Genomic DNA, 13060 nt, shown 5'->3' on the forward strand with positions numbered 1-13060 from the left:
TTGTGGAATTCTGATTTCACCACCTGCAGGATTTGCACCCAGGTCCCCAGACCTTGCTCTGGGTCTCTGGATTACCTGTTCAGTGATGCATGTACATGACTTGGATGTTGAAATACTGAGGAAAATTTCAAAATTTGCTCATGATACCAAACTTAGAGATGTGGCGAACAGTGAGGATACCAACCAACTGCAACAGGGCCTAGTCGAGCAAAATGGGCAGACATGTGGCGGATGGAATTTAATACAGGAAGTGTGAGATGATGGATTTTGGCAGAAAGGATAGAAAGAGGCGATATAGATTTAATAGGACAGACGTATGCAAGATTATGACAGGCTTAGATATTAGCTGATGGCACAGGGACAAGGGGGACACAGATTGAAGATTTAGGGCAAGGTGGTGAACTTCATTAGAACAATGTGGGAGACCAAAGATAGGGATATCAACGTGGGAATGGGAGTGACAAGTGATCATGCTGGGATGTGTGAGGAAGAATCATTTCATGCAGCAAGTGGTAATGAACTGAAACTCTGCACCAAGGGCATGGGGCTGTTGGGATGATGAGTGGGAATGGGACTGACTGGTTTGCTTAACAGAGAACAGAGAACTGCCTCCTTCCCTGTTGCAAATGGCCTCTATATATAAAGACTCTAAAATTTACAGTAGCCAGCACAGGTTTCAAAAGGGATGGTCTTATTTACCTTCTCAAAGAATTCAGTGAGGTTTGTTATCAGATGAAGGAAATGCTGTGGATTGAGTGTGTGTGGCCTTTAGAAACATCTTTGACATCGAAGACTAGGAAAAGATGAAGTGACATGGAATTATGGAGAGAATATGGATGCAAATTGGTTGAAAATCAGAAAGCAGAGTGTAGGATTAAGGGGATTTTTTCAGAGCTGGTAATTGTGTCTGACATGGTTCAGTTCTGGAGCCAATGATGTTTTCTGCGTCGACCGTGAGGTCATCCAGAACTCTTCTGCTTGTGTCCTAACTCACACCAAGACCCATTTCCTGATCACCTCTGTGCTCATTAACCTACACTGGCTCCTGGTCAAGCAACCCCTTGCTTTTAAAATTCTCATCTTTGTTTTCAAATCCACCATGGGCTTGACCCTCTCCCTATCTCTGCAATCTCCTCCAGCTCTAGATCCCTCTGAAATATCTGCACTCATCTGATTCTGGCATCTTGAGCATTCCCAATTTTAATCACTCCAACACAGGAGGATGTGCCTTCAACTGCCAAGGCCCTAAGCTCTGGAATTCCCCCCCCCCCCCCCCCCCCACCAAACCCCAACCCTGCCTCCCCTGCCCACGAAACCTCCCCACTTCTCTATCTCTCTATCCTTCTTGAAGACACTCCTTGAAACCAACCTCTTTGACCATGCTTCCAACCATCTTGCCCAATATCTCCTCTTTTTGCTTAGTGTTTAATTCTGTTTTATAACATTACTATGAAGCACCTGGGGATTTTTTACTACGTTAAAGGAACATTAGAATTCAAAGTTGTTAATGTCAGTCAAGGGCTGTGGATACAGACACAAGGGCAGAGGCATCTAAATTTTCAGATGACCATTAAGTTGATGGTCTAGTCAATTATTTAGAAAACCTAAACAGGCTACAAAGGGATACAGATATGATGGGAGAGTGGATTGAAAACCGGCATATGTTATCTAGGTCTCACCATTATAAAGGAGTGCGCTAAGGAGACTTGGTAGACTCAGTTTGGTGTTCTCAGTCAGGTTGCTGTTGTTCCACACTCTCTTACTCGGGTTGGACACAATGCATGCAGTTTTTGTGATGTGTGTGTTTATTTCAGCATCAAGTGACAGATTGCTGGTGATTGTGGAGCCTAGATGTGTGAAAAGATCAACAGCCTCCTGTGTCACATTGTCAATGCTGAGAGATGGTGATATGGTAACATCCTGGACCATGACATCTGTCTTCCTGATGCTGAAGGTCAAACCAAACCCTCTACAGAGTGAGAGTCTTTCTATTTACTGCTGAAGATGTTCCTCTGTATGGAATGTTAGTGCGGCATTGTCAGTGTAGATCAACTCTCTGATGAGGACTCAGTGCAATGTTGTCTTGGATCCCAGCTTGACAAGGTTGAACTGCTTTCTGTCAGTTCTGGAATGTATGTAGATCCCTCTGTGAATGACCTGAAGGCTTATGACAGCATCAAAGAGAGGAATATGCCAAGGAGTGTCAATGCCAGAACATAACCCTGTTTGTCCCCACTGCGGATCTCAAGGGGATCCAATGTTGCTCTGTCATTGCTGACCTTACCCACCATGTTGGCCTGGAAAGAGGAGATCACATTGAGCAGCTTCAATGGCAGCCAATGTTCTCCAGCAGCTTAGATAGACTGCCTCAGCTCACACCGTCAAATGCCTCGGTGAGATTGCCAATATTTAATGGTCCAATGAGACAAAGGCAAGTTAACATTTTTATTTCCTCAAAGAGTTTTTTGGGGTCCAAGAATGTTTCTCTGGAGAAATTCTACTTCCCCCGTTGTGGTCTTTTCTTTCCCATTCCCAACTTTGATAGTGGAAAATCCCCTTACCCCAACCCAGTCGGCACTTAACCTTTAAACCAAGACCTTTCCCATAGTTCCCCTGGTGGTTTCTGTGTCCTTCCCAATTCCCGGTCTTGACCATTGACCTTGACCTCATTCTCACAGGCTGAGGCCAGGAGATGGAACGTAGACCTGGGCCACTCCAGTCACACTCTTTATCAGCCGATACAATGCATTATCTGTATACTGCCAGTCTCTCTGTAAGTACTGCACGACAAACTTTACTTCATCAAACATATACATAGGTACTTTTTGTCACAAGAAAGAAATCAAAAGGAAATGACAAGCTGTTCATTTTTTTTAAGGAATTGTGTGCATGATAAGTCTGACATCTTGTGCTATTTATGTGTTAATTCATGGATATTATATATTCAGTAACAAGTCGATGAACCCATTCTCAAACAGTCACTGGGGAGACTTGTCAAATGTGTTGAAGCGTTTGAGATCAGAGATGTCAGTGAAAGTTGGTGTTTGGGGAATTAGGATATTTAATTTCAGCACTGCAGGTTAAGTGTTGCCTCTTTCTTCAGCTACTTTTGAAATCTTATTCTGCCTGAGTGCATACAGCTACTTCAATCCATCCCATCCCAACATGGTATTGTTTCACACAAGGAGAAGATGGTGTATTTTTTAAATTGAATTCAGGAGAACGTGCTCCCCATGTGGCTCAATGGGTGAAGCCTCCACACAGCTTGTCCCCATCTTCACCCTAGCTTTTCTCAACCCTGAGTGCATTGGGGATTGGCCTCTGCGGCCAGGAGTTGAGGGTCTGGAATGAGCAACGAATTAATACCAGAGATTTCAATCGAAGCCTGTGACTAGTGGTGTTCCACAGGGCTCTGTATTGGGACCGCTGCTGTTTGTGATTTATAGAAATGGTCTGGAAGAAGGTGTAACTGGGGTGATCAGTAAGTTTGTGGATGACACGAAAATGGCTGGACTTGCAGATAGTGAGGAACATTGTCAGAGGCTACAGAAGGATATAGATAGGCTGGAAATTTGGGCAAAGAAATGGCAGATGGAGTTCAATCCTGATCAATGCGAAGTGATGCATTTTGGTAGAACTAACGTGGGGGGGGGGGGGGGGCTATATGATAAATGGCAGAACCATAAAGGGTGTAGATACGCAGAGGGACCTGGGTGTGCAAGTCCACAGATCCTTGAAGGTTGACGTCACAGATGAAGAAGGTAGTGAAGAAGGCATATGGCATGCTTGCCTTTATAAGACGGGGCATAGAGTATAAAAGCTGGGGTCTGATGTTGCAGTTGTATAGAACATTGGTTCGGCCGCATTTGGAATGCTGCGCCCAGTTCTGGTCGCCACACTACCAGAAAGACGTGCAGGCTTTAGAGAGAGTGCAGAGGAGGTTTACCAGGATGTTGCCTGGTACGGAAGGGCTTAGTTATGAGGAGAGATTGGGTAAACTGGGGTTGTCCTCACTGGAAAGACGGAGGATGAGGGGTGACCTAATAGAGATGTATAAAATTATGAAAGGCATAGATAGGGTGAAGGGTGGGAAGCTTTTTCCCAGGTCGGTGGTGACATTCACGAGGGGTCATAGGTTCAAGGTGAGGGGGGGGGAGGTTTAACACGGATATCAGAAGGACATATTTTACACAGAGGGTGGTGGGGGCCTGGAATGCGCTGCCGGGCAAGGTGGTGGAGGCGGACACACTGAGAACGTTTAAGACTTATCTAGTTGGGCCACATGAACGGAGTGGGAATGGAGGGATACAAAAGAATGGTCTAGTTTGGACCAGGGAGCGGCGTGGGCTTGGAAGGCCCAAGGGCCTGTTCCTGTGCTGTATTGTTCTTTGTTCTATGTTCATCTGTGAAATTTTCTCTGAGTTAGTGGTTGAAACAGAAAGGTCGGGAATTTACTCAAACCCGCTCCCATTCCACATCACTTCATAAGGTATGAAGTGGATGAAAACAAAGAACTTGCATTTCTACGTCATCTGTCACCTACTCAGGATATTGTGAAGTGCTTCATATGTACTTTTTAAGCCACATCACTATTCCAACACAAGAAAAGTAGCAGTCAATTTGTTCAAGAAACTCTCACAAACAACAATGAGATGGATAATGACTGGATTATCGGCTAGAATTTTACAGCTGTTCCTGCCGGCAGAATCACCTTGTCCTGCCAATGACGTACCCCCACCACGGAAACCCCATTGACAGCAGCGGGACCAGAAGATCCTGCCGCCGGCCATGGTAGGCCACTTCCATCATTGCAGAACATCCTGCCCAGCAGTCCTAGTAGCGTTAGGTACAGGATAAACATTGGCCAGGACACCGAGCAGAACCCCTCAGCTCCTTTTTGGAATAGTGCCATGGGATCTTCCACCTGAGATGACAGTCTAATGTCTCACCTGAAGAAAGGGCTCTTCTGACAGAGCAGCACTTCCTCAGTACTGCACAGTGGGAGTGTCCGCTTGGATTTGTACTCAAGTCTCTGGAGTGAGGCTTGAACCCACAACCTTCCGCTGCAAGGTAACAAATAGGGATGGAATAAGAAGCAGTTTCTTGGTTGCTGGTGTGAGGGATGCAGCTAGCCACTTTATATGCCTGGCACAAGGTGATACCTTAAGTAAATCCCTCACCTGGCATTTATGCTGCGTTAACAACTCCGTTTATTGTCCTTCCAAATTAATCTGGAAACACATTGATTGTCTGCCGTTGACCTTTAAAGTTCACTCTACCTTCCTCTCCCTCTCTCTGCACAGATACTTGCCTGAACCCCGCATTTCCTGTTTCTATTTCAGTGATTGGTAATCACTTCCCTGTAATCAAAATGAGTGTCATCTCTAGGCCTCATTGCAATGGAAAAGCCATTGTTTCCTAAGCTCTGAGCTCAGGTGATGTTGAATGGCAGGCGAGTCTGTCAGAGCTTTGTGAACTATAACAAACTGTGTCACCTTGCCCTCAGTAGAACCAGAGCCTGTGCTTGAAGTGGGAGTAAATTCAAAACCAACCGACAGAAACAATAATCAGCCTGATTTTAACAGCGAGTGTGTGTGTTAAAACTGGGTCCAATATTTCACTGAGCCAGTTGTCAACAGCTTCCATCCGAGGAGTCGCCTTTGCTGATCCATTTCAATGCAAATTAGATCTATTTCTTTCAGGAAATATTTTTGGGACACAGTTCATGTGACATTTGGTGAATAAGGAGTTAGCAAAGGCTTTAAACAAATGAGACGGGGAGAGGGATCCAAAAAGAAGCATGAGTAGTCCAAATGTCAACATTATGGGCAGGTGGTGGCGTAGTGGTATTGTCACTGGACTAGTAATCCAGGGCAAGATCTGGGAGCCTGCGTTCAAATCCTGCAATGGCAATTGGTGAAATTTGAATTCATTAAAAATCTAGTGACCATGAAAGATTGTCATAATGCCCTTTAACAAGGAAAATCTGACATCCATAAATGTGACTCTAGATCCACAGCAATGTGGTTGACTCTTAAATGGCGTCTGAAATGGAGGGCAGTTATGGATGGGCCAGTGAAGCCTACATCCCATGAATCAAAAAGGACATTGAATATAAGAAAGAACAAAGTTGGGGAGGAACTAAAACTGGAGTCTAAAATGATGGTTAAATCTGAAGTAAGAGGAAATCCTGTTCAAAATTAGTGAAAATGTCTTTACAGTAATGCCCACAGTGCCAGGGTACTGGAAGCATTCGCTTGGGAGAAACTAGACATAGTCAGGATTGCTGAGATGTGGCATTTTGGACATGTTCCCAAAGCCCCACAGCTGGGGTTTCACCTCATGGCTGGGTTTGGTGTCAACACATCGATACAAATTGCTTACTATGATTAGACAAAAACTCCATTACTACCAGGATGGTAGAAAGAACTCCATGACCACCAGGATGGTAGAAAGTGATCTGGATGAACAATGGAATTTTTTTCATTGAGCAATTCCTACATCCCTCACATAACAATTAAATGTTGGAATCTTGCAAAGAAGTTAATTGTCCAGGGGCTTTGTTGTTTGCTTTGGTGCTGTCCATTTATGAGCACTGACTTAGCTTCTGGCTATCTTCTTCCATTTGAACTCAGTGCATACCATCCCATGGTCTGGGAAAACTGAGCCACATCATTGCTTCAGTTTATGATTCCCACTGTGTCCCAGAATCAAGACTGACCGTGGTCATTTTGCATCTAACAATGTCTATTATCAGTTACTGCGTTTCCACTCTAATCAGAGCTGTGCATTGAGTGACACTGCTTAAACCACAAGTGGCCCAAGCCTACAGCTCCCAAACCACCTCCGATTAAACTCCTGGGGCTATAGTCAGGCCAGAAATGTGCCATTGTTCACAGCCACTGTAAACAGAGCACTCTGACTGCCTCGGGGAGGTCTGTACACAAAGTGGAAGAAGCACTGGAGCAACAAATCACGTGGCAATCATGGAAATTCACATGATCTGTCATGGGACATCAGACCACACCACATCACTCACCCTAATTATAACAGCTTCTTTCACACTGAGTCTAAATTCACTCACATTTCAGTGAAATTTAAGTGACAATACTTTTTGAGGATGGGAGTTGATAAAAAATAAAATTGGATGCTGGGTTAAGTTTGTTCTCTTACAGAAACGTGAATGAGCCAATGAGTTGCTTTTATATACAATGTCAGGCATGCAGTGGCTTCACTGAATACCTCCTCAAAATTCATTCATTTTGAAGTGCATTGGCCTGTGTTATGTGAGGCAAAAATGGTCAGCCACTTCCAGTTCAACACTCAGAAATTCAAACAGTGATGGGATGAGTGTACAGGTAATGGCCAGGATTCCCCCAACCCCCAGTCCACCCAGCCCAGACCCCTGCAGCACGTTTTCCCATGGTGGATGCAGCGAGCCACTTGGCTGCTGGCAGGATTGTCCAGTCCTGCCAAGGTCTACGGGTTTTGCGCGGCTCACCCATCTTGGTGCTGTGAAACCCGGCACGACAGATTGACTTCAGCGGAACTGGAAGATCCCTCTGGCAGGCAGGGCTGGAAAATCCCAACAATGGCTGAGAATTTCCAGCCATTCCCACCAGTGGGGCATTCTGGTCCCTGCTATGGATTCCCCAATGACAGCGGGTGTGAACAATGGGCAAACCCATTAACAGTGGCGGGACTGGATGATGCTGCTGCCGGCCAATGGCGGGCTGCCTCCACCATGCTGTGCGGGGGGAGGGGGAGGGGCAGAAAATCCCGCCCAATATGCCTTTTGGTCATGTTGTTTGAGGCAGTGAAAGTAGAGCAAAAGACTCTGCTTTTCTTCAATTTAAATAGAATGGTCTAGAGGGCTGGATTATAAAGGGGAGGATGTTTTGCTGCAAAGATTAGATTATGAGGAGAGATTACATAAACTAGATTTGTATTCAGAGATCGATCAATTTTATGAGCCAAGGATATGAAAGGGCATGAGCCAAAGTGGGTGGATCAGCCACGATCTCATTGAATATCAGAATAGACTAGAGGACCTGAGTTAACTACTCCCTTTGTTCCTAATAAGCCCCTCAGGTCTAAAAGTGAGGGTACCCTGACAGTGCAGCACTCGCTTTTTACTGTGTTGCAGCATTGGCCTAGATATGCCGTGGTTCCATTCCAGTTCAGTTGGAGCCATTGCCCTTTTCTCGAACATTCCCAAAACCAGCAGCATCGGTGAAGCTGGTGTGAAAAATTGGAAATGTCAGCGAAATTTGTTGTCAGGCTGTAATCGAGGAGATGGAGTTAGAAATAGACTGAGACAATTTAGGGCAGGATCTTGAGCCCAGTCTCTCTGTGAGCAAGATCGCTGGTGAAGGTGCAAAATCCTGAGAAAGCCGGAAATTGCAAATCTCACAGGCGAGATTGTGGATTTCTGATTCCCCCCCCCGCGACATAATCAGGTTCACGACCATAATAGATTTTAATAAATTTACATCTCATCATTTTGTCCCTTCACCACACGATCACTCCTCACCGTTTTATATCTTGCCAATGTAAAACGTAAACCTGTTGAGGGGATCCCTCCGGAGGCACAAAGGTAAGTATAGCCCCCAGGGTAGAGGGACATGGCCAGCCAGTGCCTTGGCAATGTGCCCTGGTACAGCCCTTGGCACAGTTTGGCACTCAGAGAATTAGTCTGGGCCTCTGGATTACTAGAGCAATGATATTACCACTGCACCACTGTCTGATTTTCACTGGTGATGCTCCGGGCTCATTCCCAGAAGGATGACTTTAATCATCTTCTTCTAAAAAGTAAAAACGTTTATTTATTAGTCACAAGTAAGGCTTACATTAACACTGCAATGAATTTACTGTGAAATTCTCCTCCTCCAGGTGGCATCCTCCACTATTTGAGGCTTAGCTGGTGATTTTCCTATGGGTCAGGACAAGGGGCAGATCCCAAGTCTACCTCAACCGGAACAGATATCGAACCCTATGCTGTTGGTATCATCCCGAACCACACACTAGCCATTTAACCAACTAACTGGCTCCCCCTTAATCACCTTGAACGCCCCAATTAGATCACTCTTCTTTGCTAAAGGATATGCAATCCTAGTCTGCGCAACCTTGCCTCATAATTTAATCCTTTTTAGCTCCAGTACCATCTTGGTAAATTGTTACTCAATCTTGGCACGAGTACATACCAACATTTGTCAAAATTCAACAGTCCTACAACAGCTCTTCATTCTCAACAACAACTTGGATTTGTATAGTTCCATTAAGGTAGTAAAATATCTCAAGGTGCTTCGCAGGAGCAGTGCCAAACTTGACATTAAGCCATGTTAGGAGACATTAGGACAAGTGACCCAAAACGTGGTCAATGCAATATGTCTTGAGGATTGTCTTAAAGGAGAGGAGAGAGGTTAAAAAGGTTTCAGGAGGAAATTTGAGGCCTTGGCTGCTGAAGGCAAGACTATCAACAATGGAATTTTAAAATCCAGAGTACAGAAGAGGCCAGAATTGGGTGAACAGTTATCTTGTTAGGATATAGGACTGGATACAGGGGTAGGGAGTGGTGAGATTATGGAGGCATTTAAAATGAGGATGAGAACTTTTAAAATGAAGCATTGCTAGACCAGGAACCATAAAGATCAGCAAGCACAGGATTGGTAGTGATTGGTGCAAGCTTGGATATATACAATATGAATATGTCTATTAACAAAAGCAATGTCTGTATCACATGCATCGTTTTTTTAAATCGCTATCTTCCTCCTTTTCTATTTCTTTTCCCTTTATTACTTTTCTCTTTTATAGCCTCCTTGCCTTTTTTATCTTTACACTCCACTTGTCTTTGTAATTTGAGTGTTTTATCTTGCTACAATGGAAGCAAGGCTATCTCAGCACCCAATGCAGTGGTGAAAGCCCTCTATTGAATTTGAGTGTTAATGGAGGGTGTTTGCTTTCAAAGTGCAGGCTTGGGCCAGACTGTCTTAACCTCTCTAACTGTCCGGCGAGAGAAAGCAAGTGGAGTGCCAGAATATCTGGCACAGTCCGCACAGTCATGAGGCATATGATCTCAGGCACAAATCGTTTATTGAATGTGGGAGGACTGGCGGGCCAGTTGAATGGGTATTAGCAAGCAGATCCAGGGCAACATTCTTGCTTTGATCAACACCAAAATGAAACAACTGCGGCTGGTTGAGAATACCCTGATTCAAATGCCTGCTATGCTTATCCGATCGTACCCGAGGAAGTCACTTGTGTGAAAAGCTTTAAGATGGTGCAGTGAGATCAGCTACTATATAAGTGAGAGTGCTGTGATTTATATTGACTAAGTATTGTGCCGTTTCCAGGTGCATTACATGGATGCCATTGTATCAGTGTACTGAAACAATACGTTATAGTTTCCTGACTGCCCATTATACTACTGACAACCTGACTGTGACCATCTCATTGACCAGATCCTGGAAGTAGACCTGACTTGAGTCTGATACATTTACAACCCGGAGTCCCCGGCACCTCCACCTACAGTTCAAATCGGCTTTTCTGAGCTCTGCTCGTGTTCCCGTGTCTGTGATTCAGCCTTGTTTTCATTTTGCAGGATGTACGACTACCACAGAGTCCCTCCACCAAGTCGGGCGGTGCCAGCTGTCAAGCGCCAGCGCGTCATGGTCTCCGTCCCCCGGAGAAGCAAGGGCAGCTTCCCCGTCAAGAGTGGCCCGCGCTCCAGTGCTGCTGCAACTCCGTCAGCCAGGACGAAATGTAAGGGAATCTGTTTGAACTCTTCCTGTGTAATGGCCTTGAAATAGCAGGCGGAATAATGCAGGGCTCCAGAGAGAGATTGCCCAAGGGAAATGAGATATCTTACCACTGGCGAGAGGGAGAGACAGAATCCACGGAGACAATAGCAGTAACTACAGACAGGGACCTGGCAGGAGGGAGAGAGCAAGTTTACCGGAGGGGCAAATAGGGAGAGGGAGAATCGGCATGTAGAAAGCGGACTCCCCTGATGATTGCTTGCAGCTACTCCCATAGCTGGGAAAACCAGTGCCCGAAGTCACTGGTGGTTGGATCACCAAGGCCTAACTAACTCCTGGTGACTTATTAATTAGCAGTTGGTTAATTAGCTCCTGGTGACTAGTTAACTCGGGACAGCATGCTCCAATCTTGTTCCTTCCCACCCCATTGCTCAGCCAAAACTCCATTCACTGCAGTTGGCACTGGAAAATCCCAAGTGTCCACTAGGTCAGAGGTTTTTAAGCATAGCTCTTGTTAGTTGGTTAACTAACTCCGGGTGACGAGTTAACTCCTGGCAGCTGGTTGATTATCTCTAGGTGGTTGGCTAATTAATGTTTGTGGTTGATATGGCTCACCAAGGATTCACCAGCTTCTGGTAGTTGACTACCTTCTGATGATTGGCTGGTTCCTGGACGGTGACTGTGGCTTGGCAGGTTGGTCAGTATTCCTGTTCTGTTGGTTCAGTCACTCAGCGAGTGAGCTTTGAGTTTTGCAATGAAATGACATGTCTCTTCACTTGATGGAGTAATATTCACATCATAAAATATTTCTGCATTTGCCAAGCAATAGCTGTAAGCATTAAAAATCAGGAGGGGGTTACGTGCTCCCCGATCCCTTAGGAAATAAATCTTGTTCCTGATGTATAACCTGCCCACTTCTAAAAGAGGTCCTCTTTCACTTTCCCATACCCCAGTGTTCACCCCAAGCTACTGTAGGATTTTGAAGGCCCCATAATTACATCCCTGCAGCCACTGCAAATCTCTCTTGGTTGACCTTGTTCATCTATTATAGTTGTCCTGGAATCTCCAGGACTTAAAGATTAATGTCCTTGGCACTGCTCCGAGCAACTAGCAAGGAAAAATTAGAGCATATTCCATTTGAATTTAAATTGAACACATTTGTTCAGCAGTTAAAAGGAATGGGATTAGTCAAAGACACACTTCAGGAAGGATGGGAGGGCCCTTGAGAGGGAATTTACCAGAATGGTTCCAGGGATGAGGGGCTTTTAGTTACACGGTTAGGGTTGGAAAAGCTGGGGTTGTTCTCCTTGGAGCAGAGGAGATTTGATAGAGGTGTGCAAGATTCTAACAGGGAAAACTTGTTCCCATTAACTAATGGATTAGGGAAGAGGGATTTAAGGCTTTGGGCAGGAGCTGCAGAGAGGATGTGAGGAAGAACATTCTTATGAATTGAATAGTGACCTGAAACTCACTTCTTACCAGGTTGGTGGAAACTGAGACAATGATTTCAAAGAAAGAAAGAAATTTGCAGGGCTCCAGGTCTAGAGCTGGGGTATGGGACTGACTGTACTTCTCTACAGCAAGCTGGCATGAATTTGATGGGCTAAAGGGCCTCATTCTGTGCCACAAATGACTCTATGGGCAGAGCCTTGTCAGGGCATCGCCTGCTAGCTGGAGAGCTGGCCAGAGTAACGTGTTGCCTCTTTTTGGTATGTCCTGCCAATCAGGCAGTGAAGAGGCCAGCTGTGGACCTTCCCCTGGAATCAAGACCATGAGAGTGAAAGTCCTACCTAACAAGAGCTGCCAGCCAATCAGAGGCCAATCGCAGAGCGCCCCAGGCCACAAGGTCAGTAATGTGGGGACAGAGGTGGCCAAGTTTCAGGGACTGGAGGTTTCAGGGGAATGGTGTAGGAGGATCAGAAGAAAGGCCAAGACGGATGGCTTTCAACGCACTCCCCACCCCATCCACCCAACCCTGGAGGTGGCAGGTTGGCTGCACAGTTTGGCTGTCACGCTTGTATGCTACATGGCAACAGGCCTGTCTGCCACTGGGTTAATATCAGTGGCAGTAAGATGAAGCACTGAAGTTATCATTAATTTGCCACGTAAGGCCCTCAATTGACGACAGGATGAGAAGGTTGACCATGGGCTTTCCTGTCCAGAGTTTAGTTCTGGCTGAATGGCAGGGTTCCAGTACATCCCGTCTAATGACATGTCCTTTCCACCTCCAAGCTTGCCACTAGAGCGAGCAGAAGTTTGCATCTTGTGATTCTATTGGTGAGGTAGTTGGAGATGGAAGGTAA

General features: G+C 45.5%; 1 protein-coding gene across 1 annotated transcript in view; it reads left to right on the plus strand.

The window, feature by feature from the left end:
- LOC144492752 (RNA-binding Raly-like protein) overlaps positions 1-13060 on the plus strand; it is a 698557-nt gene that overhangs the window by 630969 nt on the left and 54528 nt on the right. Inside the window, exon 4 of the mRNA XM_078211139.1 lies at positions 10601-10761. Coding sequence (XP_078067265.1) covers positions 10601-10761 — 161 coding nt within the window. The remainder of the gene's footprint in view (positions 1-10600; positions 10762-13060) is intronic.

This window comes from Mustelus asterias, chromosome 4 (assembly GCF_964213995.1).
Source record: "Mustelus asterias chromosome 4, sMusAst1.hap1.1, whole genome shotgun sequence".
NCBI lineage: Eukaryota > Metazoa > Chordata > Chondrichthyes > Carcharhiniformes > Triakidae > Mustelus > Mustelus asterias.